The sequence below is a fragment of the Triticum urartu genome, chromosome 3 (assembly GCF_003073215.2).
Source record: "Triticum urartu cultivar G1812 chromosome 3, Tu2.1, whole genome shotgun sequence".
Lineage (NCBI taxonomy): Eukaryota > Viridiplantae > Streptophyta > Magnoliopsida > Poales > Poaceae > Triticum > Triticum urartu.
Window position 1 is genome coordinate 595,600,713 of NC_053024.1, and position 26,533 is coordinate 595,627,245.

The 26,533-nt window shown below is 45.5% G+C and overlaps 3 protein-coding genes across 5 annotated transcripts; 2 read left to right on the forward strand and 1 right to left on the reverse strand.

Annotated features, from left to right (window-relative positions):
• The first annotated feature begins 3,829 nt into the window (after nucleotides 1-3,829).
• LOC125545233 lies at nucleotides 3,830-10,737 on the forward strand. 3 transcript variants are annotated; one of them, XM_048709125.1, is made up of 6 exons: nucleotides 3,830-4,287; nucleotides 5,206-8,004; nucleotides 8,189-8,242; nucleotides 8,584-8,926; nucleotides 9,026-9,192; nucleotides 10,313-10,737. In XM_048709125.1, exons 1-4 carry the CDS (start codon nucleotides 3,904-3,906, stop codon nucleotides 8,842-8,844), a joined length of 3,498 nt encoding a protein of 1,165 aa, XP_048565082.1. In that variant the 5' UTR covers nucleotides 3,830-3,903; the 3' UTR covers nucleotides 8,845-8,926; nucleotides 9,026-9,192; nucleotides 10,313-10,737. The 3 variants fall into 3 exon arrangements, with proteins under 3 accessions (XP_048565082.1, XP_048565080.1, XP_048565081.1); XM_048709123.1 differs by lacking the exon at nucleotides 10,313-10,737 and adding an exon at nucleotides 9,805-10,269; XM_048709124.1 differs by lacking the exon at nucleotides 10,313-10,737 and adding an exon at nucleotides 9,292-9,818.
• A 936-nt stretch (nucleotides 10,738-11,673) lies between these two features.
• Nucleotides 11,674-14,911, forward strand: LOC125545235 (serine/threonine-protein phosphatase PP1-like). Its single transcript, XM_048709128.1, has 3 exons — nucleotides 11,674-11,980; nucleotides 13,924-14,483; nucleotides 14,572-14,911. Exons 1-3 carry the CDS (start codon nucleotides 11,800-11,802, stop codon nucleotides 14,743-14,745), a joined length of 915 nt encoding a protein of 304 aa, XP_048565085.1. The 5' UTR covers nucleotides 11,674-11,799; the 3' UTR covers nucleotides 14,746-14,911.
• A 529-nt stretch (nucleotides 14,912-15,440) lies between these two features.
• On the reverse strand, nucleotides 15,441-16,679 carry LOC125545234. Its single transcript, XM_048709126.1, has 3 exons — nucleotides 16,536-16,679; nucleotides 16,373-16,453; nucleotides 15,441-16,283 (listed from the first exon to the last, which is right to left on the reverse strand). The coding sequence occupies exons 1-3, from the start codon at nucleotides 16,656-16,658 to the stop codon at nucleotides 15,768-15,770; spliced, it is 720 nt and encodes a 239-aa protein (XP_048565083.1). The 5' UTR covers nucleotides 16,659-16,679; the 3' UTR covers nucleotides 15,441-15,767.
• Nucleotides 16,680-26,533: the final 9,854 nt, after the last annotated feature.

Below are 26,533 nucleotides of genomic sequence, written 5' to 3' on the forward strand. Positions count from 1 at the left end.
CCCGGGCCAGTGCTTGTCTAAGCGTTGGTCCAAACTAGAGCCCCTTGCAGCGCCACCTCGGGGAAACTCGAGGGCTGGTTTTAGTTGTACGGATTGCTTATCCGGTGTTGCCCTGAGAACGAGATATGTGCAGCTCCTATCAGGATGTCGGCACATCGGGCGGTGTTGCTGGTTTAGTTTTACCCTGTCAAAATGTCTTGTTGTACTAGGATATCGAGTCTGATCGGAACGTCTCGGGTGGAGGTCTATTCCTTCATTGACCGTGAGAGCTTGGGATGGGCTAAGTTGGGACACCCCTGCAGGGATTTGAACTTTCGAAAGCCGTGCCCGCGGTTATGGGCAGATGGGAATTTGTTAACGTCCGGTTGTAGAAAACCTGAACTTGACCTTAATTAAAATGAATCAACAGCGTGTGTAACCGTGATGGTCTCTTTCCGGCGGAGTCCGGGAAGTGAACACGGTTGTTGGAGTTATGCTTGCCGTAGGTAGTCCAGGATCACTTCTTGATCATACTTTTATCGACCGTGCTTTGCCTTCTCTTCTCGCTCTCATTTGCGTGTGTTAGCCACCATATATGCTAGTCGCTTGCTGCAGCTCCACCTCATACCTTTTACCTTACCCATAAGCTTAAATAGTCTTGATCGCGAGGGTGCGAGATTGCTGAGTCCCTGTGGCTCACAGATACTTCCAAAACCAGTTTGCAGGTGCCGTTGAGACCGTGCAGATGACGCAACCAAGCTCAGGAGGAGCTCGTTGAAGATCTTGTCCTTTATGTTGTTTCGTTCTAGTTGATCAGTAGTGGGGCCCAGTTGGGGTCGATCGGGGACCTTTGTCGCATTTGGGGTTCTTCTTTATTTTGGTTCCGTAGTCGGACCATGAGTATATTTGGTTGATGTAATGTTTATTCATGTAATTGTGTGAAGTGGCGAGTGTAAGCCAACTATGTAATCTCTTTCCCTTATTATATTACATGGGTTGTGTGAAGATTACCTCACTTGCGACATATGCCTTCAATGCGATTATGCCTCTAAGTCGTGCCTCGACACGTGGGAGATATAGTCGCATCGAGGGTGTTACAATCACCCAAAGCAAAACAGACTCGCAATACACCACCACCAGTTCAGAGGATTGGAGAAACGCTCATGTTGTATGCGCTCCTGCGAGACCTTGGAGGCTTGACTCGATTCGTAGTGCGATGTGGTGGGCCGAGTGTATTTTTTTTCTTGAGGGAACTGGGTCGAGTGTAAAGGTATACAAAAATCATGAAAATCCTAGGCAGGCCATGGCCCGGTTCGGCCCCAACGAAGCTCCGCCCCTGTGTTTCAGCTCCACATTGGGGTTTTTCTATGCCCCATGCATGCGTGAAACCTATGACTTGCCGCATGCGCCATAGGCATTACGCATTCTATCATAATTCTTCCCCGGGCCTTGTCTCATGGAAGTTCACTAAGACTTCAATTTGTGTAGGACTTTTCCATGCGCCATTCGTGAAGGTTCTTTTATATTGGAGACAGTTGCATAGATACTCTCTTCGCTCTAAAATATTTACAGTTCTAGGTTTGTTCTAAGTCGAATTTAGAGAAAATTATTGATGAATCATATGTCATCAGTCATCTAGTGGATCAGAAGGAGTACAAGGCAACACATGCCACGGTGCCTCCTCCATTTATTGATTGTTCACTTAAGATAACTCATATGTTTACGATAATCATCTTTTGTCGACCTGCTACCAATTATCTTTATTTAAGTCATTTTCGTGGCTTTTTTACAACAAACTATAAAATAAGTATAGCATAATGCAACTGCATAATCGAGCCCACGTGGAGAAATAGACAGAAGAAGTTGGAGAAGCAAATTATAAATCACCACATTGCCAAACATGGCTTAATCGTCAAAGTCAAATTAAGCCCCAATGATTTGCCTCCCTATTTTGAAATCGTACTCTCATATGGTGATATGAAACTTTTTTTTGAACTTGGGTGACGTTTATTAAATAATAGTCATGTCCATTACAAGAGAAGAGATTAAGGAATCAGGAGGATGATCACGCCACCCCTCCGGAAGTTCCACCAGTAACTAGCTAGGGCCAACCAATGCGCTGTGACATTACTTTTTCGGGTACAATGACGGCGGCCTTGCTGAAAAAAGTCATCAACTTTTGACAATCATTAGTAATCACGGCTCCTGAAAGCTTGGTATTCCGAGGGATCCAACATGGCATGCACAATTTCCAGCGAATCACATGCAACAGCCACCGAGTGAATCCCCATCTCATCTATAAGACGCAATCCGTCAAGAAGGGCACATGCCTCCATCAAAGCGGCATCCTGAGTATATGCTTTATATGAACAGGATGCCCCCACAAAAATTACATTGCAGTCCTACAACATAGCTCTACTAGCTCATGCCCCAGTATCCGAATGGAAACTCAACATCTAGCTTTATAATTCCCTAAGCATGCTTGATTAACTGCAGAAATTTTGGTGGGCCCTTCCCCATTGCCGCTAGCAAATTCGCCACAGTACCTAGTGATATGAAACTCCGTTTGGTTTTTTTTTAGGGATGAAAAGAACTTTATTCATCACCGAAAACCACATGATGTAGGATAATGAAACTCCGTTTGGTGATGAAGTGTCCTTTAAACCGGGCATATGATTGGGATGCAACATCCTATCCGGGACAAGGCCCATGTGCAACGCAAACTGGGCCACCATTGCACTATAGATAGAAGAGAGGTGGAAATGATGACGGGCTTGGGAGCTATAGCCCAACGACTGAAGGAGCGGAAATGATTTTTCTTCTTAAATAATATAGAAACTAAATGCTAGTTAAATTAGCTCTAAAAAATCCGTGTTGCTTATAGTAATGTCATCTCGAAGCCAAGAAAAATACTCCCTCCGTCCGAAAATATTTGTAGAAGAAATGGATGTATCTAGACGTATTTTAGTTCTTGATACATCCATCTTTATCCATTTCTCCGACAAGTGTTTTCGGACAGAGGGAGTACAATCCTACCAAAAGGAATTGTTAGGAGAAATTTCACTTCACCTCTCTCTTTCATTCTCTTACTCTACACCTCCTAGACATGGTGGATGCCACGCCGGCGCTACCTCACGGTCCAACATTGAGCTTACACCAAGCATAGTCGATCGACGCATTGTCCAATTTTGCTTTGTGGCTTTGTGCTTCATGAACATCCATCTCGTCTCTGATCCCACTGCAACACTATCAGGCTATCCTAGAACATCAGATCCAAAGAAAATATAACTTGCAAAGATATATTCATGCCTCAGTTTGGGCTTAGCATAGATTTTATTACTCCCATCCGATCCAAACTAATTGGCGTTCACTTAGTATTTAACTCACATAGATCTATTGTATTGGCTGAAGTAATAAATGTTTTTATGTCAAGTCACGCATCAACGTCGATTGTCGACTTCACTTTCACCGTGACATCCACAGCCAGGCGGCGGACTCCGGTGGAGAGTAGGGCGTGGACACGGACGTGCCCACGTCCAGCGAAGAGTAGGACTTGAAACATGGACGTGCCCCCGATCGGAGAAGAGTAGAATAGACTAATTACATTTGTCTTTTGTTACGTAAAAATGTTTGGTGTATTCGTTTTAGCGATCTGCATTGGAGTCGCCATAACCCTAGAACATCAAATCCGGAGAAAGAACAACTTGCAAGACACATTCATGCCTACATTTTGGCTTAACACATACAGTAGATTTAGTTGCTATTTATTTGTTCACATATTATAGACTTAGTTATTTCAGCGTAATAAAAGTTTTTATTTATGTCAAGTCGCAAACCCAAAGAGCGACCAAACACCAAAGCAAACGACTCCCCGGGAACTACTTGGCTTCCTTCCTCGCGCGCCGCGACCGTCGCCCGCCGGCGATGGAGCCGCGGCCGCCGCCGTCGCCGTCGCCGCCTCAGGCGTCCCCCTCCTCCGCCGTGCGGGTCCTCTCCCGCGCGCCTCCCCCCGCCTCCGCCCCCTCGCCGGCCGCGGCCGCCTCGCCGCCGCACGACGGCGGCGTGGTCGTCGTCGGCTTCGTGGGCGGCGCGGGGAGCGCCGCCGCGCGCCTCGCGGACCGGATCCTCGACGCCCCCGTCTTCTCCCCCGGCGGCTCGGCCAGGGCCCTCGCCGGGGGCGTCAGGTACCACCGCGACGGGGACAAGAGGATGGTCTTCCTCCACCTCGCCTCCCCTCCCCCGCCCCCGCCGCGGGAGGCGGGCGGCGGGAGCACCGGCGACCTCCCGGAGATGCTCTTCATGTTCTCGGTGAGTGCTGCCCCTCACTGTGATTCAGCCATGGATGGATTAAGCTCGCCAGATGCTGCTACTCTTAACTCTGAAGCCCTCAGATTTTGTGCTTGCCTGACGCTATGCCGTCTTGGTCATATAAGACTCTCTCCCAGTGTTGCGATGAAACTATCGTGCTTGCTAGCTACTGATGCAAAAGAGCGAAACTTGAGAAGAATCTGGGGGCATAATTTTGATACGCTGTATTCGAAGTTCAGACTGTACATAATATTTCTTATGCTTGCTTTGACATTTGACCATTGGTTGAGTGCATAGCCTTTTAGACTGGGTGTTACAATTCTAATGCTGACTGTTACAAGTTCCAGTGATTAGTTGCAAATAGCACTGTTTTCTCATCCTCATTTGCAAAATGTAACTTGAACATGAAGTGAGTGTTGACTTACAAATTTTACCTTGTTTTGGAAATTTGGTGCTAAGGTGGAAGGGTTAGTGATATTTCCCTGGTGTCACACTGCAACATCTTCACTTGAGTATGGGGGAACTAGTACGTTCGCAAATGTATGCTAAGCACGTGCGAATTCCTGCGATCCAGAGATGGCAGAACTTTGATAATAATATCTAGCGGGCTGCTTTGGTTTACTTTGTCCATGTAGAGCTGGCATCTTAGAGCTACGCTTCCAACAGTTTTACAATAGCATCTACTCCCTCCATAAACTAATATAAGAGCGTTTAGATCACTACTTTGGTGGTCTAAACGCTCTTATATTAGTTTACAGAGGGAGTAAGATTTTTCCCTTATTATTATTCTGTTTGTTTCATTCACCAATGTAATGATAAATAGCTTTGGAAACAGAGGTGGCTAATTGAAGTTTAAGATTCACTTATTTGAAGGTTGATTCTGATGTGTGCTTTTATATTTTTTGGGAAAAATTCTAGGTATGCCATGTAATAATATTTCTCCAAGAAGGCTTCCGGTTCGACACGCAGATCTTGAAGAGTTTTAGGCTGCTGCAATCTTCGAAGCATGCTTTTGCACCATTTGTGAGATCACTAGTAGCACCGGGAACACCATCCAAAGCTGCCCCTTCTGGCACACCAGGGACACCATCCAAAGCTACCCCTTCTGGCACCCCGACTCGGCCTACCCGCAGGGCTTCATCAATCTCCCCTCCGGCACGCCGTGGAGGCCATTCAGGCCGCCAGCCCTCAGCCATCTCGTTGATGTCAGGAACCGGTTCCCATGCTTCTGTGTTGCCAGGCCAATGCATCCCTGTTGTCCTCTTTGTCTTTGAGGATGATATCATTGATGGTCCAAGTGCTGCAACAAGTTTGGATGATATGGGGGAGACATCTTCATCAAATCAGGCTTCTGGCACTTCAAAAGGTTCTGGCTCAGTGGTAATGCTCGCCCGACCTGCCAGCAAAACTGAGGGTAGTTTCACAAAGAAGCTGCATTTGTCTCTGGAAGGTCAGATCCGGTTGTTGCTGAAGAGGTGCCGGACACTTACCGGTCTGGAGTCGTCAGGGCATAATGGTCCAAGGGGTGCTGGTAACATGAGCCATATTCCTTTGTTCTCACTTGATGCATCCAGAGTTGTTGCCCTGTTGGACCGCTCAATTAATAAGAAACGGGAGCCACTGGATATCATCGCAGGACTGTTTGAAGATTCTTTCAGCTCCAAGTCATCGTTGGATGTCGCTTCATTAGAAAATAACTGCCAATCTGCAAACCACGAAGATGTTCAGTTGATCAAGGATTTTATATTTCGGCAGTCCGATGGACTGAGAGGGAAAGGCGGGTATTCAGGCAATGCGTCTGCTGGCTCTGTTGCTGGTGTCGGTATGGTGGCTGCGGCAGCAGCTGCAGCAGCTGCGTCCGCATCATCTGGGAAGCCAGTTAGTGTTCCTGATCTCCCTAGTTTTGATAAATGGTTCTCCATTAGTACATCTATTCTATCTGGACTGATTAGTGCAAAAGATGGGATCGATAATTCCGAAAGTATGAGGGGATCATCTACTCATACAAGTTCTGGTTTGAAGAATGAACAATCTAGTGCTATTGAAACTGCTTTATCTTGCTTGGAAAGCAACAAGGGGCTTAACATGAAATTTTCCTCATCATGGTGCCAAAAGGTGCTTCCAGTTGCTAAGGAGGTGTACTTGAAAGATTTGCCTGACTTTTACCCAACTAGCGTGCATGAAGTGCAGCTACAGAAAGCATTGAGATCCTTTCACTCAACAGTCAAAGGACCGGCTGTCAAGGTATTCTCCAAGAAGCTAGAAGATGTATGCAAGACAATCTGGGAAGCTGGAAGGCAGCAATGCGATGCTGTCAGCCTTACTGGCAGGCCATGCAAGCACCAGCGTCATGGTAAATTATCTTCATCAGATGCTGTCGAACAGCATTCTAGTGGTTACGTCTTCCTCCATGCATGTGCCTGTGGACGGTCACGTCGCCTTAGAGATGATCCTTTTGACTTTGAGACAGCCAATGTATCATTTAACTGCTTCTCCAATTGTGAAGATCTACTACCCACCCTTGTGCTACCGAGGGGGGTTGATGCTAGTTCATTTCCGGCATCCTCTTGGCGTTTGGTGCGCCTTGGAGGAGCAAGATATTACAAGCCAACGAAAGGGTTGCTCCAAGCTGGATTTTGCTCAAAGGACAAGTATCTTTTGAAGTGGACAATATCTCTTGGCAAAGGACAAGGAAAAAATGGCACCCATGCTGCCACTAAATCTTCCTCCATGACATCTAATGTGAACCCCCAGATTCCACCTGCTGTTTCTAGAGAAGTAAAGTCCATTACAAACCAAGTCGCACCAGAAATTAGATCTGCGAAGCTTGAAAATCCCAGAAAACAACCTGAAGTGCAATCAACGAACAACTCAGCTATCAGTTTTGGTAAAGGTCATCCAAATTTTACTATGAAAAAGCCTTTCGCTGAAGTTGTTGCTGGCAGCACAACTAAAGATTCTGAGTTTCCTGCTCTCCAGCTGAAGAGACCACCAAAACCTGCTAGCCGAAAAGATGAACGGCAAGTGAGCGTAGCAGAACAGACTAATGGCCGAATCAATGCAGCTCTCAGTCAAGGACCTGTAGCTGAAAATGAATCTGAGAAGATGACCAAAAATATGAGCAGTGAAACTGCTGATGGGAAGCCCTTTCTACAGATCGGGAGCAACATAGTGCCAGTTACTGTTGGAAATGAGACTAAAGAAGCTGCTCAAACCGTACAACAGTTTGTAGTATATGTGGGATTTGAGCATGAGTGCTCGTACGGTCACCGTTTCTTACTGTCAGAGAAGTATCTTAAGGAAATTGATTATGAAAGATCCTATCAAAACAATGAATCAGAAAGTAAGCATAGTTCACAAAAGTTGCCCCCAAATGCATCTAAGTCGGCAGCAACTACAGTAAATGGAAACAATGGGCGGAAAGCCAATAGGCCAATGGAATCATCAGGGAGAAATAGCAGGCAGCAATTGCTTCAGCCTGGCGTTGATGGGGAGACGTTGCGGCCTGCTCACATTCCTTCAGATCCACGTAATGTCAGAAAGGGAGAGCATTCTCTTCAATACGTTACAGCCGATGATGGTGGAGAAGCATATTCACTGTTGAACAGAAATCTGCCGATATATATGCACTGCCCACATTGCAAGAGCTCAGACGGGAAGGGGCATCAAGATGTAAAGGCTGCTGGTGCTGTGTCACAACTTCAACGGATTTTTATCGTAAGTTTATTTTTCAAGCTACAGTTCTTTTATCAGCATTTATATGATTTACATTGGGAACATAGGTATTGATAGATGTAAAATTTTTATTTCTAATACTGATCTTTAAGCACTCCCTGCTGAACATTGCAGTATCTATATACTGATCTTTATGTCATTCCACTGATGTTGCTTTCTGGTGCAGGTGACACCTGATTTCCCTGTCCTGTTGGCTAGCTGCCCAGTTGTACAGTTTGAGGTGAGTACAATCAACAGTACCTATGTTATCTTCTCAACACTTCAATGTTAAGCAAATAAATTACTATCTCTGTACACCAATATAAGACGTTTTTGCAGTTCAATTTGAACTGCAAAGACGTCTTAGATTAGTGTACAGAGGGAGCAGTAAATTGTAGCGCATTATCATATTTATTACTAAATGGATTCCTTGTTTCTCCTTTTGGGCACAATCAACAATACCTATGTTATCTTCTCAATACTTTAATGTTAAGCAAATAAATTAGTAAATTGTAGTAATATACCTCGTGCATTATCATATTTATTACTAATGGATTCCTTGTTTTTCCTTTTGGGCATCAGAGGTCATGTCTGCCATCAAATGTATCTGACCGTGATCAACAAGGATCGTTCAGTCTTGGATGCCGAGTTCTCCTTCCACCCGAGAGCTTTCTTACCCTGCGGCTTCCATTCGTATACGGTGCCGAGACAAGGGATGGAAGCACATCCCCCCTCAAACACCTCGAGCAGCAACCAGAGCTGACAGCATGGCTCGTCGGAGGCACAGCTTTGCAGATCGTGTCAGCCGGGCACGTCGCCGAGAAAGAAGCCAACGTGCCGTGATGCTTTTGGGGATCTAAGGTTTTGATGAGTGGTTCAGGCGTAACTCTACTCACTTTCAGGACGTGCATGCAGCAGCCAGCAGGTAACCTTATAGTAACAGTAGTTTTGCACTCTCTTCATTACTCGATACCGCTCTCTTTTCAGGAGACACGTATAACTTTATCTGTTTCTCGTTCTTCAGTATGTGTCCCGCACTCAAGGCATCGGATTCCGGGTTGCTTGCCTGTGTATGTGGTTGGCGTAGCATGGTTCCTGTCAGAGGTGTTCTGCTTCTGCTCCTGGGATTTATTTATGCCGCCAAGCTGTTGATGTAGCTACTACAAGAATACTGCACAGCCAGAGATACAGGTACACATACGACTGCATCTCTGCATTTCTACTCCTGTGTGCCATTGCGATGGGTTATCATCGGTCACTAGTTAAGAGAAACGTGCATTACTGATGCAGGCAAATCAGGACACCGTTTGGTAATGTTTAACCGATCGTTAGTAGGATAAGTTTTGCTTAGATCCACCCTACAGGCTACAGATGAGCCAAATCCCGCCACGGCCTGTTACAACCCTGGCACCGAAACTCGTGTTTCGTGAATTACTTATTGCCCTTGTGTTTGCAAAGCGAGAAAAGGCGCCCGGTCTGTCCACTTGATGATGTGTTGCACAGAATAATGTGGTCTTGAAACAAACTATTCCCCCCCCTCCAACTTCATATGACGCCCATGAATCCTTTCTTTCTCCCATGTGTGCCATACATAGTTACATACTCCCTCCCTCCGGAAATGCTTGTCAAAGAAATGGATGTATATAGACGTATTTTAGTTCTAAATACATCCATTTTATCCATTTATGTGACAAGTAATTCCGGACGGAGGGAGTACACGGTTAGTTTCATGCATCCATGGTTGAGACAAATCCAGACGGATTGCTTTGAAAAGTAACCCTGGACACTTTGCATTGCTTGCAGCCTTTCCATGGAGATAAAAACGTGGAAGCTCCAGGTCGCCGCCGCTCCTTCTAGTCCGGAGATCTGCGCCGCGCCGCACCGCACGCAAGAGTGTCGAAACACATGGGGTGTAAAGGCAGAAAGTGGCTAGGTGGGCACGGTGGAGACCATCACATGCCCGCTCTGCTCTGCTTTCCTTTCTTTCACTTGCCCAACAACGGTTTTCACGTGAACGGGGGAATCAGGACGACGGTGTTGCACGGTTGTGTAATTTAACCGATTTTCTCATTGGGTCGCCGATCGAGGCACCGGTTTTTTTGTACTAGACAAACGGCTGTGCTCTGCTACCTCATGATCCTTTTCTTGGCTGGCTGAACTGGGTTTTCTCCAACGAATTATCTGCAATCATCTCCTTGTATTTGTTTTTGATAAGACAATCGAAATGATGTAAATTTACTCTGTAATAAAAAAAACTATCTAAAATAAGCCTAGCAATGTTATGCACCACATGATTGGCATCCCTCTGCAGTGTTCAAATGACACCGAATTGAAACGTTGAGCAATGAGAAAGAACTCCGTCAGTCAATATGGAATCACAGGGGCTCCAAATTTCTGTCAAGAATCAACGAGCTGAAGTGAGTCCGATTCCGCAATCGCTCGCTTGCAACACAGAGATTCAATAAACCTCAGGCCATTCAGAAGGGCTACCGCTTCCGCTGTCGCAACTTCAAGCATGTGATGAACTAAGCATGTCAGAGCCCGCCATGGCTTCACCCCGATCATCTCTGAGGACTTGTGCAGTCGAGCCGCAGCCATCATCAAAGAAAGACGCGTCAACATTCGGTTTGCAGGTTCGCATACGTTGGGTGCAGGACTGTTTTCTTGATAATTTTGTGTATAGTAACTATAGTGTGTGACAGAGACCTCATTTCTAAATGGAGAATATGTGTTGTTTTCCACTCCCAAAAAAAGTTCGGTTTTACAATGTAACATGAGTTCATTTTCGTCCGACAGACTTTGGAGTTATAGGTGAATTATAATGGGGTGCCAAGAAAGAAAGAAAGAAAGAAGCAACAAACACGTGACGTGGCATATCCATCGAGCATGCGCCGTGCGGGTTGCGACTACTCTTTCGTTCGTTGCTGTCAGTTAAAGTAGTGCATGTCATGGAAGGAAAAATATACTCCCTCTATAAAGTAGTTACTTGAAATGTCGTCTTATATTTGTTTACAGAGGAGGTACTTCCTTGCGGCATGTAAGAAGATTGACCGGTTCGACCGGTCGAGAATGCAGGCGTTTCTGGCGTTGAAGTAGAAGGCACATTCAGAAGGACATATCCGCTGGAGACACACCTCCGCACGACCATCGACGATGCTAGACACACCATCGGGACGAAGACTAGACGGGGAGAATCTTATTCCATCTTTAGCGATCCGCTTCCGTCTTGTCTTTCTGAGCAGGACACAAACCCTAACAAAACACGAAGGAACTACTGAAAACAAAGCCCTCCCAACGGCAAGGCCCGAGACCCACTGCGCCGCCATGGCCCTAAGGCCACCGGAGACGAGACGGACTGGCGGGAGGCAGGGAACCCTAAACTTTTCCTGGGGAGGCGGGAGTTGAACCGAAACACATATCCTATTGAATTCATACTCGAGCCAACTCATGCTTCAATTAATGCTTCAGTTAATTCATCCAAAATTCCAAACTGATAAAAAGAGGCGAACAATATATGTTAACACAGCCAGTGAGATCATCTTTGGGCGGGCGAGTTTATTTATAGGAGAGAGAGGATACGGTCACGGTGCATATAATATTAGGCGCGAGGATTAGTGACAGGCTCACCCCCATTTGCCACTCGTACCAGGGCCCTTATTTGGCAGGGCCTTCGGGAGCCAAGCATCGCCGGGCCATATAACGAACCAAAGCCATGGACACGGGCGCACGGACGCTCTCCACCTCTCCTCCTCTCGCAGCCCGACCTCCTCCACGGCGAGCGGCAAGGAGAGATCGTCGATGGACGGGCACGCGGTGGACGAGCTGATCCGGCGGCTCCTGGACGGGAAGAAGGGCAAGGCGCCCGGCAAGAAGGTGCAGCTGAGCGAGGCGGAGATCCGGCACCTCTGCGTCACCGCCAAGGGGATCTTCCTCTCCCAGCCCAACCTCCTCGAGCTCGAGGCCCCCATCAACGTCTGCGGTGAGTCCCGTCGTCGCCGGAGTCGGACGCAAGGGAGCAAGCTCTCGTGCCGCCGTGCCATGCATGCATTGTCGCTTTCCTTGTCGATCGGTGGATTCGGTTAGTTTTGATTGACGTCGTACGTGGGGTTCTGGATCTTTGGGTGCTCGCGGTGTGCGTGCGTGCATGGCCTGCAGCCGTGTGCCGCGCCGCCGGCCGGTCCCTGTGGCCTCGCCTCCTTGCGGTGGAGGAGTTGGTCGTCATGGAGCGGATCAGGGCTGCCTCCTCGCCCAGACCCGGGCTCTTTTTTTTTGCGGGAAGTTACAGGGTTTTTATTCCAAGATAACAGAGTTACAATCCTCAGCGACTAAAACACTGGCACGCGGAGGAGCTTGCCCCAGCCAACACGCTGTGCTATCTCCACACCCTCCAAAGTTCACTAAGCAAACTGCAACCCTATTCTGATCACGAGAAATTTTTACAGGAACAAAAACCCTATCACTTAAGAGAAATTTAATCTCCTGGATCATATGGCCGTAGGTTGATCTATCCGGGCTCTCACCACCGTGGGATCTTCATGGTCGTTTTGATTTGTGCTCGTCTAGTCGTCTCTTACTCATGAGGTCGTCACCTGGGGGGCCTTCCATTGCCTCCACCTCGTGCCGAGGGAAAATATTCCGATTGGGTAAAAAATTCGGCGACCCTCCAAACGGTCGAAATTTCGCTAAATTCAAAAATCATTTCGGAATAATAATTCATGAAATTTTTGTTTAATTTTGGACAGTTTGAATTTAAGCGCACATAGATAGATAAAGGAGTGTGTAGCGCCCTTGGTACTCCCTCCGTTCACTATTATAACATGTTGTAACCTTTTTTTTTGAATCAGATATACTCACATACGTAGTCCATATTGAAATATTGAACATCTTATAATAATGAACAGAGGGACTCCAAGGATGATGAGTTTCGTACAGATATCTGTTGGCCCCAAGTTTGAAGTTTGGCATGCTCACAATTTCTGCATACTTTTGTTCAGTATGAATTTACACTAGAAGGACAATACGTGCTTTGTTGCGCCCGCCACTTATGTTCCTAGAGTTGCACGGGTTTTATTCTTACTTGATAGTTGTTTTTGTTTAACTCGTCGAAATTATTTACATGCTACTAGTTCGTTTGGTGTGCGGGTGAAACCAACCGAGCGTTTTTTAATGTGCTGTTTGGATGGGTCTATTTAAGAGTGTAATTGGAAAGAAACTTGTAATGAGTATTTCCTCCGTCCAAAAATATTTATCATCAAAATGAACAAAAATGGATGTATCTAAATAATTCTAGATAGTAAGTATTTTTGGACGGAGGGAATACCAAGTACACGAGGGAGTTACATGTTGGGCACGTGTGGTAGGTGACGCTTCCTTCTAGCCAACAGACTCACACCACGCAGGCACTTACTAAGGGGACCCACTAGATCCGGGCAGAAAGCCCAGGGGAGTTACCCGGTCAAAATTGTGTATCCAGTCCCAATTTGACGACCTCGATTGAATGAGTGGGCTTCAAAATTGGGGAGTATAGTGAAATTGGCGATAATAAAATATGAGCCTTTCGGTACTCCAACTTTAGACCCGCATAATTAGGTTGGTAGTGATCTACCACAGCGCTATTGATTACTGAGATCTGAGGTCCTTTTTACACGAAATATCAGAATTTGGTTGAAATTTTAAACCTTCCTTGGTAGTCGGTTGTGGCGGGCTTGGTCCCCGATGCTCGCATGCGTCTCCTGCTCCCCTCGGGCTGATGTTTGTACTGGATGATGGCTGACATGACATCTTGAAATTGATGAATTCTCGTAGTTGATGAAAACTACCTTACCCAACCAATTTCCTTCTTAATGAATATACATACATCTCTACTGCATGGTATGGAAATAAAAGGATGCTGACGGGGTTTTGTGCATGTGTATGTTTCAGGCGACATCCACGGGCAGTTCTCGGACCTACTCCGGCTGTTCGACTACGGCGGGCTGCCGCCGACGGCCAACTACCTGTTCCTGGGCGACTACGTGGACCGGGGCAAGCAGAGCATCGAGACCATCTGCCTGCTGCTGGCGTACAAGATCAAGTTCCCGGACAACTTCTTCCTGCTGCGGGGCAACCACGAGTGCGCCTCCATCAACCGCATCTACGGCTTCTACGACGAGTGCAAGCGCCGCTTCAGCGTCCGCCTCTGGAAGCTCTTCACCGACTGCTTCAACTGCCTCCCCGTCGCGGCCCTCATCGACGAGAAGATCCTCTGCATGCACGGCGGCCTCTCCCCGGACCTCGACAGCCTCGACCGCATCGCCGAGATCCAGCGCCCCGTCGACGTGCCCGACCAGGGCCTCCTCTGCGACCTCCTCTGGTCCGACCCCGACCGCGAGAGCCCCGGCTGGGGCGAGAACGACCGCGGCGTCTCCTTCACCTTCGGCGCCGACAAGGTCGCCGAGTTCCTCAACAAGCACGACCTCGACCTCATCTGCCGCGCCCACCAGGTAATTAGTTACAAACCTCTTCCCTCTCCTCTCCATCCTCCGTGCATTGCCATTGACGGTTCTTGGTGGCATGGCGATGGAGGAGCAGGTCGTGGAGGACGGGTACGAGTTCTTCGCGGACCGGCAGCTGGTCACCATCTTCTCCGCGCCCAACTACTGCGGGGAGTTCAACAACGCCGGCGCGCTGATGAACGTCGACGCCAGCCTGCTCTGCTCCTTCCAGATCCTCAAGCCCTTGAGAGCCAAAGCGCAGGCGGACTAACAGAGTTTTTATTATATTGTTATTAGAGGCTCGGTTAGAATCATGGAGATCTCATAGATTTGCATGCACGTAAATATTTATCATCGCAGATCCATGGTTCTTTCGAATCGTTTGCTTGTAATTCATTATATATGTGTATATAGTTATATAGAAGCATTCACGTCCACTAGCAAAACGTCATCTAAGAGATACTCTAATAGAGCCGTCGTATCAGCCCCATCAGCATAATAACTGTCAATATGGCAATTTTGACCGAAAAGGCCACTCAACAAAGTTGCCATCCGTCCCCGAGTCGCCATAATTTATAAAGTACTCCCTATGTAAACTAATATCTAGCAGTCACAAAACTTGCGTCGGATGTGCATTTTAGTGCTAGAACTTGCAAAATACATCGTTGTGGTCGCATAACTTGTATTTACGTGCACATACGGTCACAAATCCCGTCTGCCTTCATAGGACGTGCTGGCGTGGCATACCTGGCCCGCTGGCAGCCTCTGATTCCGTCCGGCGCGGCGCGCGCACGTCTTCTTTGCAGAAAACCCCTTAGCCCGTTCAGTCAATTGATTATTTTGACCAAATTTCTGCTGTTCTATAAATCATTTTTGACAAAAATCTCAGCAACTATTTTGACCAAATTGGACAGGATATCTGCTGTTTTATAAATCCGTTTTGGCAAAAAATCACAGCAACTCTTTTGACCAAGTTGGACAACATTTCTGCTGTTTTATTAAGCTTTTGGCCAAGATTTGTAATATAGCAGACTTGCAACAAGGATCTAGCACGGACAAATTGACCTTAAGTGAACAGGAACAGACCATAATTGAAATGACATATTTGGCACTAACATAAGTAGTTTCTTAGTCGTACGAACCAAACCAAAAGTGACATAACTGTTATCACATCGTCTTCTAAATAAGTACTGAACTAGAGACCACAAGTTCATTCATGAACTCCATCACCAAACCAACAAGTTCATTCATGAACTCCATCAGACTTTCACCTAAAGATGCATGTAATGTAAACTACAAAGACAAAAAGTCATGCAGATCATCAGGCCAACCTTCATCATAGAGATAAGGATCCTGGCTAGCTCCTGGTGCATTTTGGCTAAAAATGACCTCCTCCTCACCCTGCATGACAAGTGGCGGTTCATGTATTGTGGATCCATCGGGTCCAAATAGCAAGTTGAAGAAACCTGGATCAGCAGCTCTTGCTCCTCTTGCATTGGCCCCTCCTCTTGCATTGGCCCCTCCTCTTACATTGCCACGTCCTCTTGCATTGCCACCTCCTCTTGCATTGGCCCCACTTGTTTGAGCATTGCTTCCAGTTGTTGCAACATTGCTTCCCATTGCAATATTGCCTTCCCTTGCCTGCTTTTTTCTTGGCCTTGCAACTTTCTCATTAGCAGTCTTTCTCACCCTGCCTCTTGACATGGCTGTTGTAACTCTAACCATAGGAATTGAGTCTCTGGCATTGGCAATGAAGCTAGACTCAGGTAGGGGGGCAAATTCCCTAGGTGCTGGATATGTAAACTTCTCCTGCTCACACAAGTACAATATAAAAAGGTGGGTATGTAAGCACTTAAATGGTAATTACATCTGCATAATTTTGTCACTGAATGTATTACCATTTCTTGCATCTTGTAAACCATTGAGTCAGGGGTTTGTGTTGGATCGAGCTGAGGGTAGACTCTGTGTGGCATGATGTTCTGCAACAGGTGAAGCCAATGTATCAATGTTTAAGTATAGTTTGAAGATTAGAGGGGAAAATATATAAGCAAAGGATGGTACAGCAATTATGCTTGGGTCGTCATATTCTTCTTCAATTGTTGTTTCCTCAGTTGTTGTTTGATTAACATGATTGTGGTGGCCCTTCTTGTTATGGTCAGCAGCTCCACAAACAGAACAATGCATGGTCACACCATGTTTGCTCAATTTTTCACCCCAGTCTTGTCTTTCTTCTCTTCTGGATCTTTTTTCCTGTTCTTCTTAGGCCTGCCCATTACTTTTGTGTACAGGGGTGGGTGAACAGCAATGCCATGCATTTTTTCCCATTGCTGTGGGTCCCTCATTGGCATCATATTAAATCCATAACACTTCTTATATTCCTCAACAGTGTAGCATGAATGGACCATGCTCTCTGGCTCAATTCTCTCATGCCTAAAACATGCAATTGCATGATGGCAAGGTATGCCAGATAGTACCCACCTTTTGCATTCACAAGAAAGCATGTTCAGGTCAACAATGTATGTGTTGTTCAAAGAGAAAACCTTGAAAACACCTTGCCCATACTCTTGCACCCTGCAGTTCTTTGCCCACTCCACATACTTGTCCAATTTCTTCTGTATCTTGGGACATAATCTGCCTGTCCATTTCTCTGCCTCTCTCTGCTTACCAACAATCATGTTTGTTAGCTTCCACATTATCTGGTCCAACATTGACTTAATTGGCATTTCCCTCGCATCCAAATTGTAACTGCAAAATAGTACCAAATATGTAAGCACACAGTTGGCATTTGATTTTTTGTTGACAAGAAAATAACAAGAGAGCAAAAGTAACAAGAGAGTAACCTATTGAATACTTCTGACATATTGTTTAGTAATATGTCACACTTGCAAAACGGGTTAAAGAATGCTTTGATCCATGTTCTTGGCTCCAATTTCTCAACCCAGGTGTAGGCACCCAAGCTGTGTTCTTTCATTAGATCCATGTTCCTGGTGTATGCAGCTTCATTAGTGGACCTTGCTATAGACCATAGATCATTCTTGAGCTGCTCTCCCTTGTGTACTTTATGAAAATTTTGATAAATGTGCCTAACACAGTTTCTATGTTCTGAATGAGGGAAAACCTTTTTCACTGCATTTATTAATCCCTGCAAAACAGAACACATTAATCTCTGCAAAACAGCACACACTTATGTTGTTGCAATGAAGAAATTGAATGATCTAGTACTAACCTTCTGCTTGTCACTCATAATGGTGTATGGTGAGGTGTTCATTATGTTCAGGTCATCCTTTAAGGATGCTAAGAATCACTCCCAGCTATGGGTTGACTCCACTTCACATAACCCAAATGCTACTGGAAAGATACAATCATTGGGATCGATTCCAACGGCTGTTAGTAATGTTCCCTTGTATCTCGTTTTAATGTGACAACCATCCAGGAAAATGATTGGTCTACATCCCTTAAGGAATCCCCTCTTGCATGCATCATATGACCAGTACAATGTGGAAAAGTGGTCTTGTACCTTCTTTGTCTTCTCATCAAATACTTCCTTAGTGCACAAGAAGAACTGGCTTCCTGGATTGCTCCTTCTAAGCTCCTGACCATAGTCCCACAAAGTATTATATTGTTCATCATCTACTCCCCTTATTTGATTCACTGCTGCTCTCCTAGCTCTTCCCAACTTACTCCTGTGTGGAACCAAATTATATTCTGTCTCCACCTTATCTGAAAATTTCTTCAGAGGCATTTTTTCATTGTCTCTGAATTCTTCTCTGAACTTGTTAGTAAGAAAAGGAGCAGTCAGAACTCTCAGGTCCCATGCTTTTGTGCAAGTGTGATTGTCAACATACTTCTTGATCTGTATGCTACTTGACCTGTTATCTTTACCTGCCTTCAAGTACCAAGTGCAACCAGGCTTGCATACAGCCTCTAGTGATACTGAAGTATTTCGGAGCTTGTTCACTTTCACCATATTCCTTACACTGTATGCAGTGAGAGCATGCCTCAATTCCTTCATATCTGCAAACACCAACCCAATCTTAAACACAGGTGCATTCAGATCAGTTGTTGGGTTGAAAGTACTGAATTTGTGCTTCAGCTTCTCTTTCTCTTCTTTCGACATATTTAAGTGGCTGTCCTCCAAAGCATCTTCTGGAAGTTCTTCTTCAAAGTCTGGCAATATGTTCTTCTCTCTGTGATCATCAACATCTTTGTCTACATTTGCGTCAAACAAATCATCATCACCTTCTGCAACTTCATAGTCACTCTCATAGAACTCCTCATCTGTTTCTGACCCTGCATCCTCATCATTTCCCTCTTCTTCACTATTGTTAACATCCTCAATATTCTCCTCCTCCATAGCATTCCTTGAGCTACATCCTTCTCCAAATGACATAGATCTCCTTGTTGTCCTTGACATTTTCTCTCTAGGACTCTGCTCTTTCTCTGGATAACTGACATTTTCTTTTCCATGCCTCTTTGGAGTAATAACCTTAGGTGGATCCTTCACTCCATTTGTCAGAACATCATCTTTGTTTAATGACTGCAGGGTATCACCATGGTCTACTATCAGCAGCAGGTTCTTGTGCTCTAATGTTGCACAAATCATAAGAACAATGTCGGCATCACAGGTCAAGAGCTTCAGGCCATCACTAACTGTCTTTCTTGGTTCACACCAGTAAACATCAATCTTTGAAGCTTGTCTATCATAGCCCAGCTGCAGAAGAAAGTCATCAATCCAGAGTAAGGACCAAGTGTCAGTCTGACAATTGTCAAACCAATCAACCTCATAGTCCATGTATGTTCTGTTTATGTCACTGCCACAAAAGAAACCACTATAGTGGATCTCAACACTGAACAGACCATCAAAATCTCCTGCAATGTAAAAGAGTTCATAACAAATCAGTACATCATGTTAAAATGTCAGATTCAGTTAACAAGTACATCAGTCCTCCCAACAAGTTCAGAGAAAAAATTCAGTTAACAAGTACATCAGTCCTCCCAACAAGTTCAGAGAAAAAATTCAGTTAACAAGTACATCAGTCCTCCCAACAAGTTCAGAGAAAAAATTCAGCAAATGCCAACTTCAGTTAACTGCAGCAATGTCAAACAGCGGCAGCAAGTTCGTTTCTCGGTCAGTGCACAAATAATGTTGGCTTTTGATCGCTAGACCAAAACTCCCAGGAGCTAATACACGTATGATGTGCAAAGCTAGCTAGCAGGCAAGCAGCTTAATTGATTCCTGTACGTAGAGCTGGCGAGCTTGCAACTAGCGAAGCTAGCGATCGGCTGTCTCGGCGAAACCTGTCGGCAGAACAAAACTGATCGATGGATTGATAGCCAAAGGCTCTTGACGTGCCTTGCTCTTTTATTGCTTTTCTTCTGATCGGTACAAGTTACAGGGATTATACGTGCGTATATATATAGCAGCTTGGACTAGCACTCAAACCTACTCGGTTTGGACTTCTAATCCTACAACTACTACAAGTGCCCATCTGTGTCCGACTAGGACTCTAACACCACACGTCGTGGTTACTCCTACAAATAAGCTCATGCACTAGCCGTTTTATTCCTAGCTGAATTTAACTGACGACTAAACTAGACGCAGGATTACACATTGTCAGACTTCAGATAACACTGCACACATTCAGACTTTTGAAAGATTCAACTAGCAGCAGTACACATTGTCAAATATCTAATAAATAATTTCCCCCAATTAAACACTAGAACAATTTACATGGAGGCCTCTCGTTCCTCTGATCATCAATTTCTATGGATAAAGCGACCTCCTCAATAACCCCTAATTAAACCCTAGCACAATTCCGCAACGTAATGCCTAAGTCCAGAACGGGCTACGCACGGCGCCAACGTACATCAATCAGACTTGATCGCCCTACCCCATGAACCCTAACTACGTCGGAGACGGCGAACATAACAACGAACAGATGCAGAGTCAGAAACGACAGAGGACAGTAGGACTAACCATACGGCGGCGCTGGATCGCCTCGCACCCGATGACGCGGGTCATCCATGTCCTACGACGACGGCCGCCGTGTCGCCACCGTGTTGGAAAAATCGACGGAGACAGAGGAACGACACAGAGGAGGGAGACGAAGCGGTGAGGAGGAGTGGGAATGAACGGTAGCATTTTTGGGGACCCTTTGGGCAAAAATAGCAGGCCTGCCTGTTCCCCCCGTTGGAGGGGTTTTCAGCTAATTACGAAACGGGCTAAGGGGTTTTCTGCAAAGAAGACGCGCGCGCGCCGCACCGGACGGAATCAGAGGCTGCCAGCGGGCCAGGTATGCCACGCCAGCACGTCGTATGAAGGCAGACGGGATTTGTGACCGTATGTGCACGTAAACGCAAGTTATGCGACTACAACGATGTATTTTGCAAGTTTTAGCACTAAAATGCACATCCAACGCAAGTTTTGTGACTGCTAGTGATATTACCTCATAACTAAAATAGTAATCTAAACGCTTTTATATTAGTTTACAGAGGAAGTACGATCCATGTACGTCTCGAGAGACTCCATAGTTGGAGGCTTGGGCGTTGATATGGAGCGGCCTTCATTGGCAAACATCTGCCGGCCAGCCATCATCGCTAACCTAATCTTCTTCTGTTGGCTGATGTCGGCCTTGCTGGCTGGCCGACAGACACACAGACATGGATTTCTCGAACGAATGATCTGCATTCTGAAATGCAATGCAATGGCCTCCAGGCTCCAATCACCGACGTACCTAATCAGCTGACACCAGTTTCTCTTGTTCTTTTTTATGGTTCAGACAGGTTATTACTTGTAATTTTTTTTCTTATTGCAGAAAGATAATTTGCTACAGCTGATGTTGAGTGGGACTGCCACGTGTCGGCCGATCCTTAGTTAGGTTCGGTGGCTTGAGCGTGTCTGCACATGCCCCTTCCATTTTCTCCCCTCTGAATATGGGGTGCAGGTGCCCACCCAAACCCAATCAATCACTTCCCTCGTGTTCGTGTCTGCTAAGAAATGAAGCTAGAGAGTAGAGAACCGCTCCAAATGCCCAACCCCTCCGAAGGACGGACGCCGGCGGAGCGACGTCACTCACATGGGTTGAGATGATGAGATGGCCGGCCGGCCGGCCGGGGCGGCGACGTGCATGATGACGTCACTCGTACCTAGCCTAACAAAAAGGGACCATCCTTTATATATCTGTCTCACCACGCAGTCGTCTCCTCACCTAAGAGGCGAAAAAAACTTGGGGTTCTTCTACCTTTCGTCGACACCGCTGCCGGTCTGTCTCGTCTTAGATGGCCTTAGCGCCATGAAAGCGCGATGAATTCTGACCTTTGCTGGCGGGACAACTCTGGTTTCGAGTGCTCTTTTGAGTTTTGTTATTAGGGTTTGTGTTCTATTTAGGAAGACGAGACGGGCAGGGGTTTTCTGAAGATGAAATAATGTTTTCCCCGCCTAACCCTCGTCCTGGTGGTATGTCTAGCATCGTCAGTGGGAGTGTGGAGGTGTGTCTCCAGCGGATATGTCCTTGGTGGATCGGCTCAGTGTAGTTCGTCTACGCTTGTGTTTCTTCGCGTTGGATTCTTCCGATCTATGCTACTCTTCATCGGCGGCGGTTGATGTTCCGTTGCGCTGGTTCTACGGGCCTTTAGCACGACGACTTTTCGATTATCTAGTACAACAAGTTTTGCCCGGCTCCGGCGAGGGAGGGGCGATGACGGCGACACGTCTTCGGCTCGCTTCAATGCTTTTAATGGTCGCTAGGTGGTCTATAAATTTGGATGTAATTTTTGTTATTTTTGATGTTTGTTGTGCCGTCATGATAAAAGATTAATAGATCAAAAGTTTTTTTTTTCAAAAAAAAGATGTCACTCGTACCTATAGGCCCCACCGCTACTGCCCGGAAACTAGCCTTTGCCACCTATAGGCCCCACCACCACCGCCAATGTGCAGTGTTGTTTCTCTAGTTCTTTCTTGAAAGGGAGGATGTGTGATTACTGCGTACTTTCTCCGTCCAGATTTATTAGGCCCAAAGACAATTTTTTTTAGACCAAGACACATAGTAATTTGCTCACATTAACTCTTTCATCACACTCCCAATGCACCTTCTCACATGCATGCAGCCAATGAAAAAACACGCATGAAGTGTATTAATTTCTCAGTCATGATACCAACAACAATGGCTTTCAATGCAACCAATGAAATGATTGCATGCATGCACCTTTTCAAAGCCAGGCCTTATAAAAAGGGACGTGCTTGTGATGCTGAGAGGCCTAATAAACACGGACGGAGGGAGTACATACTAGTGATCTAAAATGTCTTGGTACAAAAATTTACGGAGAAAATAATAATTAACTAATTGATGTGATGAATCTAACGATACCATATTGTTTTCACATCGTGCAAAATATATACATACTAGTAACAGAGTAGTAGTTGGCCAAAGGTTTGTGCCAATTATTCTAAAACAGTGGGCAAATTCGAGTGCCCTGTTAAGTTGAAGCCTATGCATGCATGCGATTTTGAGCTTACGATGGATGGAGCACTAGTATAATACTACTCCAGTATGATCATGCGTGCGTCCATGTTGCTCCCTAATTAAGTAGCACACGCATGCCACGCGCTCTAATTAAGTAGCACCAGATCTCTATCTGTCAGCCAAAAAAAAAGATTGTTACTTTGCTTCGAAAGAGATCGACGATCGATGTGTGGATACATTTGACTACTCGACGGAGTACAGTAGTATACTTAACTGCCACGAGGATGGATAATGAAGCGATTAGCAGCAGGTCATATTAAGCTGGAGTGAAGAAGTAGCTAGCTAGGTAGGTTGCACGTACGCTTGTACTCCCTCCTTTTCGGTTTATAAGTCTCAATTCAAAAATCTCACCAATCAAGATAGATGATGAGTGGTGAAATATTTTTTATAGTTTGCAAAAGCAACCAACTAATGCTCTTGTTTTCTCAAAAAAATTATGTTTACGAATGCATTAATTGCAATGCATGTATGCATTAGTCAGTTTTCTTTTAATACTTGCATGCAATGATTTAATGCACCTTAAAGTCTGAACATGTGATGACGAACAACCAAATTGAGCCTTATAAAATAAAAAAACTAAAATTTTAAGATAAGCCCTATAAACCGAAAAAAAGGAAGTAGTACTAGTACCGCAAGCTACAAAAGTATACTTTGGAGGAGTTCATACGTGCACTTCACTTGCACCTTAAGTACAGCCACAGACTATGCATGCATGCCACAGTTTTCTTTCCTCTTTTTTGCGTGTGTGTATTTTTTTAGGTCATATGGTACGTTCGTGTACAATACAGTACGTAATAATCTTGTGTGTTTGGATGAACTTTATACTCTCAGTTCTGCGGAATAAAAGAAGAAAAGCTCTGTAGTCTGTACTCTCAAGATAAGAGAGAGATCGAACTCGTACATACGTCTAGCGACTACCATATAGATAGGTACATACGTATTCCCTTCGTTCCAAATTATTCGTCGCAGAAATAGATGCATCTAAAACTAAAATACATCTAAATACATCCATATCCGCGACAAGTAATTTGGAACGGAGGGAGTACATGTACATGGTTGGGCGTCAGCACACGCAATTCGATAATGATCCGTACGCAATTGATTAGGCACGTACTGCCGATGGATACCTTAGTTTTGTACGTACACTTGACTGACTGACTGACCGACGAGGGCAATCGAGTTTAAAAGTCGTTGTACTACAACTCCTAGCTAGAAGTAGTACTGCTCCTACTACTTGCAGCTAGTTCATGCTTGGAAGCTTAAAACCAACACGTGAGGATAATAACGGGATGAGACCATGCGAATGAGCCTGATGCATGCGGCATGCATCCGTCCGTCCATCCATCCATGGACGGACGGACGACCTTGCATGCACCGTGCGTCCACTGGATCTTGATGTCTTTCTTTCCCTTTTGTTCTTTCTGTGCTGCCGTGATCAGTTAAAGTGCATGTCACGAAAAGTATACTCGCAGCACCTGGACGGTCCCCATGCCGCCACACCACAAAAGTTAGCAGCAGCATATATACCTTGCATGCGTGATCACGTACTCGATCTCACTTTCTAGTTACCTTCACCTCGTCCATGCAAAATGTAGTATGCAGGTCTGATCACTACAATTTATTCATAGGATTTTGGTCCATAGTTCAGTTGTTGACATCCAAAATATCTTTGGGCACTTGGTTGTGGGATATATGTGAGAAACTCACTCTCTTCTCATATCATACTAGAGGCGTCCGCTTAACGCAGATACGGATCCATAATATGTTTTCGGTGAACCCAAAACTCCCCACATTTTAAACAAACTGCCATGGCTATTTTGAAAAACGCTGCACCCGGCCATATAAATTGCCATCTCGGGGGTTCGTGGTTGCCACCCCCCGTGGCCAACAGTCGCCAGGGATTGGAGTCTAGAAAAAAAGGGTTCGTTGGGTGCTAAAACCAAAAACCTGATTGTTTTTTTGAGACCTTGTAGTAGTTGAGGAAACGCCATGCCGGGTGTAAGTAGATTCGTGCATGTCTGGGTCCGACTGTTTTCAGTCGGTCTTGTTTAGTTTTTATTTTTCAAAAAAAAATAGTATGTCTAATATAAAAATAGTTTAGAAAATCATAAGACATAGTCAAATTTTTTTCATGAATTTAAAAATATTTCTAATTTTCAAATAATCATGACTTTAAAAATATTATTCAACTTAAAAATGATCATGAATTTAAAAAATTAAACGAATAGGAATCGGAAAACGAATAAAGATATAAATCAACCAAAAAAAGAAAACTAGTACAAAGCGGGGAAAACCAACAGAAAAAGAAGAAGAAAAAAGATAACTCAAAGGTGCACGGAAATAGATGGAAGAAATCCAATTGCGACCGAAAATGGGACTGCCCGTTAACAGCCCTCCATGCGGTTTATGCCATTTATTCAGCACAATAACACGAGGAATAGGATTGACCTCATTTTCTTTTTCTTTTTTGCTGGGGAGGACTGGGCTTATTTCCGGCCAGTGAAGTTCAACAATCGAGCATTACATAGAAAATTTTGTTTCTGTTTTTTGACTTCTTTGTTTTTTTATCCCTAGTGAGAATTGAGAGGCCATGTTCTAAACTTCACCTAGAAATGATCCACTTCCAAAACTTATATAACAATGGTTCACCAACAAAAAAAAGATTCCATTGTCAATGCCAGTTCCTGGTGACATGGTGTTGAGCTCCGATCAGTACTTGGCGTCGATCCACCGATCGTAGGCTGCGATCGGTCGCCTCCCCAGCTGCACCTTGCACCTTACGTACGCCGTTGGATCTGCATTGTCCTTCACTCGCACATCTCGCAGACAAGGGGCAATCGCTCTCACATTTCGTCGCCCCGCCGTCGTGGCCATGGACATGAAGCTCCCTGCGAGGCTAGTTTTTCCCCCCTTACTTTATTTTCTCCAAAGACGATTGTGTACCATTATTTTGGTATACAGGCGCCAATTGTAAGTAGGAAAAGGTTGTTCACAAAAGGGGTGATGCTGCTTCTCACGGGGCCGGTGTGAGACGAGGCCAAAAGCGAGGCGAAGGGGTGGCCTTTTGAGTGCACAAGAAGCGCACGTATGTACACAGAAATCATGTGCACACACACTCTACGCAGCACAGGGCCAAGCAGCGAAAGTTGCTCTACGATTGAGAGTGAAGTGCAGGGCAGGGGAGGGAATTGATTGGTTGCAGGGTCGCGCTCTCTGGTGCCACTCACTCACTCACTCACACCTGTAGCTAGCACGGCACCACTCACTCATCACACTATCCTCCTGAAAAGAAAAGCTCCATGCCTTTCCTCCGATCCACAAGCCGCATGCTGCTGCTAGCTAGCTAGATCACACACTCACACTGCTCTTCACATCAGCCACTGCTGCTTCCGGCTGTTGTTGTCCCTTCCCTATCCTCTACTTCACACTTAGGCCAACTCCACCGCACGACCCCATTCCGTCCGGCCCCGTCCATTTATGGTAAAAGGGACAAATCAGACGGTCCAGCGCGCTATGGCCTGCACCCATCTGATCCGT

Bases quoted from the DNA above. Each gene is read 5' to 3' on its own strand.
- LOC125545233 (XM_048709125.1), top strand. From the start codon at position 3,904: ATGGAGCCGCGGCCGCCGCCGTCGCCGTCGCCGCCTCAGGCGTCCCCC. The intron at 8,005-8,188 runs GTAAGTTTATTT...TTTCTGGTGCAG, and splicing joins AACTTCAACGGATTTTTATC to GTGACACCTGATTTCCCTGT. The intron at 8,243-8,583 runs GTGAGTACAATC...TTTGGGCATCAG, and splicing joins GCCCAGTTGTACAGTTTGAG to AGGTCATGTCTGCCATCAAA.
- LOC125545235 (XM_048709128.1), top strand. From the start codon at position 11,800: ATGGACGGGCACGCGGTGGACGAGCTGATCCGGCGGCTCCTGGACGGG. The intron at 11,981-13,923 runs GTGAGTCCCGTC...TGTATGTTTCAG, and splicing joins GGCCCCCATCAACGTCTGCG to GCGACATCCACGGGCAGTTC. The intron at 14,484-14,571 runs GTAATTAGTTAC...ATGGAGGAGCAG, and splicing joins TCATCTGCCGCGCCCACCAG to GTCGTGGAGGACGGGTACGA.
- LOC125545234 (XM_048709126.1), bottom strand. From the start codon at position 16,658: ATGCATTGTTCTGTTTGTGGAGCTGCTGACCATAACAAGAAGGGCCAC. The intron at 16,454-16,535 runs GTACCATCCTTT...CACCTGTTGCAG, and splicing joins ACGACCCAAGCATAATTGCT to AACATCATGCCACACAGAGT. The intron at 16,284-16,372 runs GTAATACATTCA...TTGTGTGAGCAG, and splicing joins TTTACAAGATGCAAGAAATG to GAGAAGTTTACATATCCAGC.